Source organism: Hyaena hyaena, unplaced genomic scaffold (assembly GCF_003009895.1).
Source record: "Hyaena hyaena isolate Hyena2069 unplaced genomic scaffold, ASM300989v1 scaffold_1637, whole genome shotgun sequence".
Classification (NCBI taxonomy): Eukaryota; Metazoa; Chordata; class Mammalia; order Carnivora; family Hyaenidae; genus Hyaena; species Hyaena hyaena.
In genome coordinates this window covers 205,977-211,599 of record NW_024082270.1, presented here as the reverse complement: position 1 = coordinate 211,599, position 5,623 = coordinate 205,977, and the positions used below count along the sequence as shown (strand labels likewise).

General features: G+C 39.1%; 1 protein-coding gene across 2 annotated transcripts; it reads left to right on the top strand.

Annotated features, from left to right (window-relative positions):
• Nucleotides 1-354: 354 nt before the first annotated feature.
• LOC120226246 (dol-P-Glc:Glc(2)Man(9)GlcNAc(2)-PP-Dol alpha-1,2-glucosyltransferase) lies at nt 355-5,534 on the top strand. 2 transcript variants are annotated; one of them, XM_039224432.1, is made up of 3 exons: nt 355-636; nt 2,146-2,343; nt 3,877-5,534. In XM_039224432.1, the coding sequence occupies exons 1-3, from the start codon at nt 454-456 to the stop codon at nt 4,930-4,932; spliced, it is 1,437 nt and encodes a 478-aa protein (XP_039080363.1). In that variant the 5' UTR covers nt 355-453; the 3' UTR covers nt 4,933-5,534. The 2 variants fall into 2 exon arrangements, with proteins under 2 accessions (XP_039080363.1, XP_039080364.1); XM_039224433.1 differs by having other exon boundaries at nt 575-636; nt 1,929-2,343.
• Nucleotides 5,535-5,623: the final 89 nt, after the last annotated feature.

Genomic DNA, 5,623 nt, shown 5'->3' with positions numbered 1-5,623 from the left:
AAATGTCAGGGCTTGAGGATTGCAAACGTGGGGAAGCGATGCCACCTCCTGGTAAGAGATGGGAACGAACAGGAAAAAAGCCAAATGCAACTAGCAGGATAAACAGCAGCGGCTTTCACTTCCAAGCCTCTAGCCGCGCAGCTCCAGCGCACAAGGACTCCGAGGTCCGCCCCTACCGGTGGCTCTGACCACTCCAGTGCGCCCTGCGCAACGTGATTGACAGGCCAACAGCCCGGTCCGTTACCTAAAGTCGTCACTCCGGAAACAGTGACCGGATCCCTCCGGAAGATCAGGGTCCGGGCTCTCCCAGCATCCTTTGCTTTCCGGCTATGCCTAGTCCTGTCCGGCCAGTCCTGCCTTGCGCGCCCATTTCGAGCCCGAGTTTCAAGCTCGACTTTGCAGCTTCGAGAACCCGGGACAGATTTTCCAGGACGGGGTTCTTGGGCAGTGGCTATGGGGGCAGGAATGGCGCAGCTCGAGGGTTACTACTTCTCGGCTGCCCTGAGCTGCACCTTTTTAGTGTCCTGTCTCCTCTTCTCCGCCTTCAGTCGGGCGCTGCGAGAGCCCTACATGGACGAGATCTTCCACCTGCCGCAGGCGCAGCGCTACTGTGAGGGCCATTTCTCCCTCTCGCAGGTGGGGTCCCCAACCTATCCCCACCAAGGACAGGCCAGAGAGGGCCGCCCCAGCCCCAGCACTACTTTCTCCTACCCTTATCCTTTGGTCCCTCCTCTCTACCCTTCCGTTTTCGAAATATGCAAGGAATTGGGTATTCATTTGTTCCTGTCTCTGAGATCTGTGAAATGTTTGTTTAATGAATGAATAGAAGCAGATCTGTGTCCTAGAAAGTAATGTTCTGGGAGATTAACTAGTGGAATTACTCTTACTTGCTTTATCACAAGGTACAACCCAGGCGCACGGTACATTTGTTTCCCTCTTGGTAGCTGGTAACAGCTATCCCAGCTTTTCTTCCCCAATCCCTAGATCAGAGGCATCAGCCTGCCCCCTTGGAAATGTCAGAAAGCCTCACTTTAGTTCACCTGTCAAGAGCTTCACCGTGTATTTTGGGTGTGCGATACTGTGGGGAGTGGGGGGAATCTTCAGCCACCAAGAAGTGACAAGTTACAGTAATTCCATTCTTGGTGCTTTTGGGAACCTTCTGTTAACTGGAGAAACTAGCACCCAGTGAAGTGTCATCATGTTTGAATATATAATTGGCTATGTAAATATAAAGATAAAAAAATAAAGTAGATGTATTATCCTTACTCTTCTGGGGAGACAATATAGAATAGTGATTAGAAATATAAAGTCTGGGGGCGCCTGGGTGGCTTAGTCGGTTAAGCGTCCGACTTTCGCTTAGGTCATGATCTCGCGGTTCGTGGGTTCGAGCCCCGCATCGGGCTCTGTGCTGACTGCCAGCTCAGAGCCTGGAGCCTGTTTCAGAGTCTGTCTTCCTCTCTCTCTGACCCTCCCCTGCTCATGCTGTCTCTCTCTCTCTCCTAGAAATAAATTTTTAAAAAAAAATTTTTTTTTAAAGAAAAAAAAAAGAAATATACAGTCTGTAAAGACCTGATTTTAAATCTTTGTGAGGTTATTTACTAGTTATGTAATGTTGGAAAATTTTTAAGTTTCAGGTTACTCCTCTGAGAACGACAATTTTAACAGGATCTATAGGAAGTGTTGCAGGATTAAATAAAGTGGATTTGGCATAATTCTTGGTTCAATACATGATAGCTGTCATTATGGAGCCTATGGTTTGATCTCTTTAAACACTTCTTTCTTTCCGAAACCATCAGAGTTCCAGTCAATGTTTCCCCACTTTAAAATGGGAACATTTGCAGTTTGATCACCAAAATAACAGAGTCTTTGAAGAGTAGCTCTTGGAAAATGGAAACTGATTTTAAGTTTTTATTGTTTACTCGTTACAGATACCTCTGCAGAGAACAGGTACAGAGGCAAAATATGAGCAAAACTTTCCTTTAGAGGAGATATTTTATCTGCTGAGGACTGACTTAACCACCGTGTCACAGACTTAACTTCTCAATATATCTGATTGTTGGTAGAGATGTTTTTGAGCTTGACTTGTGTAAGTCCTGTTAGTATTTCATCTTGCTTTTGCTTCATTGTTGGCCTTTCCTTTTTAAGTGGGATCCCATGATTACTACCCTACCTGGCTTATACCTACTATCAGTTGGAGTGGTCAAACCTGCCAGTTGGATCTTTGGATGGTCTGAACATGTTGTGTGCTCCATTGGAATGCTCAGATTTGTTAATCTTCTCTTCAGCGTAGGCAACTTCTATTTACTATATTTGCTTTTCCGCAAGGTACAACCCAGACACAAGGTATGTTTCCAAAATAATTTATTATAAGTTTCTATGTAGTCAGGTCCACAATTTTGATAAATCGGTTTTATGAGATTTGGTGAAAAGTATCTTGAACACTTAGTGTTTTTGTATATTTTGTTAAGATAAAGCAAGTCTCCTACCCCATTTTAGAAGAAATTTGTATTTAAATACTTGAATGATTTGTAATACTTTGAATGATTTGTAATACTTTGAACGATTTGTGAAGCCTAAAATAAATATTTGTGAAGCAAATAAGTTCAGTAAATGTTTATGGTGCTTATTATGTGTGCTAGGCCCTGAGACTACAGAAATAAACAAGGTTTTTTTTGTTTTTGTTTCTGTTTTCCTTACCAAACTTATCTTCCTTAGGGAAGACAGACTGTGTCTAAGGAATTATGAGGTGGATTGCCTAGCTTTGAATTCTGTCCATTTCCTAGTTGTGTTACTTTCAGCAGGTTACCTTTAATAAATCCTTAGTGTATTCATCTATTAAATGAAAATATAGAATCTACATCACAGGACTATTTGGAGTACAGGAGATTAAGAGAAGGCTCTTGGAATAATGCCTGATAGAATAGTAAGGACTCAATAAATACTAATTACAATAATTATCTTTAATTAAGTGGTTTAAATAGTGTAAATGATGAGAGGGAGATAGGTATAAGACGTTATGAGGACACAGAAGGGTAGGGGAGCATTTATTTTGTAGCGTGACTCGCAGTAAGATGTATGAGTGGCATTGGGTAAGACTTCTCAGAAGAGATGGTATCTGAACTGAATCTTGATGAATAGACAGGACTGCAGGGTGGGGAATGAATCCTGGCGGGAGAAAAAGCATAAGCAAAGGTAGAAAGGAGGTGAGCAACAAGATCATAGAGAACTGCTCTTTGGAATCACAAGATTGTAAAGTACAAGGATGTGAGGCTGGACAAGTAGGCAGGGGTGAAGTCACGAATGCCTTTATATGTCCTGGAAAGGATTTTGAGCTTGATCTAGTAAGTGATGGACACATGCCTTTAATTTTAACCAAGAGAATGGTGTGTATAGTAGTGTAAATGCTATATATGTATTTACATTGCCTCTAAAGTTCTGAAGGGAGTATCTTTAAAAGAAATTAAGGATGATGGCTGAATGAATCCTTACTGGAAGCGCTAAGACTTAAGTTCAGGGAAATGAAACCATGTGCCCTGTGTTGCATTCATCAACTTGTTCCTCATAGAATTTAGTTCACACAATGACTCCTTCATATTTGCTGAATCATTCAAAGAGTTTTTGGACATAGAAGCTTTGAATACACATGTATTGTCTTCATGGCTTCCAAACTCATAAATATAACTGAAAAGTACCAGAAAGCGTCCTTACAAATGTATATTGTGTTTTTGGAAAGCTAAAAATAAGACTAATGTTTAATAATGATATTTAAATAAGATTCAGGTAGTTTTGTTTTTTAATAAATCTGTTAGCCCAGCAGAAATAGCATATTTGTTTTATTGTGAAAATAATTGTAAATGTATTTTCTCTTCCTCTTAGGCCGCCTCAAGTATCCAGAGAATCTTGTCAACATTAACGTTAGCAGTATTTCCCACACTCTATTTTTTTAACTTCCTTTATTATACAGAAGCAGGATCCATGTTTTTTACTCTTTTTGCCTATTTGATGTGTCTTTATGGAAATCACAAAACTTCAGCTTTGCTTGGATTTTGTGGCTTCATGTTTCGTCAAACTAACATCATCTGGGCTGTCTTCTGCGCAGGAAATGTCATTGCACAGAAATTAACTGAAGCTTGGAAAACTGAGCTACAAAAGAAGAAGGAAGAGAGGCTTCCCCCTATTAAAGGACCATTTTCAGAATTCAGGAAAATTCTTCAGTTTCTTTTGGCCTATTCCCTGTCCTTTAAGAACTTGAGTATGCTTTTCCTTTTGACTTGGCCGTACATCCTCCTAGTGTCTCTGTTTTGTGTTTTTGTAGTTGTTAATGGTGGAATTGTTATTGGTGATCGAAGTAGTCATGAAGCCTGTCTACATTTTCCTCAACTCTTCTACTTTTTCTCTTTTACTCTCTTTTTTTCGTTTCCTCACCTCTTGTCTCCTGGCAAAATTAGAGCTTTTCTTTCCTTAGTTTGGAAACGTAGAATTCAGTTTTTTGTGATCACCTTAGTCTCTCTATTTTTAGTTTGGAAATTCACTTATGCTCATAAATACTTGCTGGCAGATAACAGACATTATACATTCTATATATGGAAAAGAGTTTTTCAAAGATATGAAATCATGAAATATTTGTTAGTTCCAATATATATATTTGCTGGTTGGAGTATAGCTGACTCCTTGAAATCAAAGTCAGTTTTCTGGAATTTAATGTTTTTCATATGCTTGTTTACTGTTACAGTACCTCAGAAACTGCTAGAATTTCGTTATTTCATTTTACCTTATGTTATTTATAGGCTTAACATACCTCTGCCACCTATATCTAGACTTGTCTGTGAACTGGGCTGCTATGCAGTTGTTAATTTCCTAACTTTTTATATCTTCCTGAACAAGACTTTTCAGTGGCCAGATAGTCAGGACATTCAGAGGTTTATGTGGTAATGTCAGAGATATCTTGAGTTCTAAAAGTAGACTGTATTCAGACTATCTCCACAATGAACAATTGAAGAGGTAAAAATTATGGACCTTGTTTTAGGCACACTGGTGATCCACAGATCACACCAGATTTTTTTTGTGTTTTAAACATACATAATAAATCCAAGGAAGTGATAGAGAACTGAGTAAAGTTTAAGACTTGCTCCATAAGCCTGAATATTGGAAAATGAAATTGTTTACAATTATTTCATGATATCTCTTTGATACTGCTGACCACTCAAAAAAGCTTGAAAACATTTTACAGGTACATGGTTAACAAAACTGAGCTTTGTAGTACTGAAACTTATTTTACTAGTTCTCTCCAGAAACCGGTAGCACACAACTGTTTGAAAAATATTTACACGTGATCAGGTAATGTTCTTGACTGAAAAATTACTCAGCATTTCAGTAATTATAATTTTAATCATAAGGCAAAATAGACTCAGGTAGTAAATGTTATAAATTAGAGGCTCATCTATGTTTATCTTGGAATCAAGTTGTTGATTTTTGTTAAAAATCTAGAAATGATCAAGCCCTTCCACTAATTCTTTTTTTAAAAAATATGTGTATTTATTTACATATTCTTTGTACCTAGCATGGGGCTCGAACTCATGACCCCAAGATCAAGTCATATGCTCTACTGACTAAGCCAGCCAGG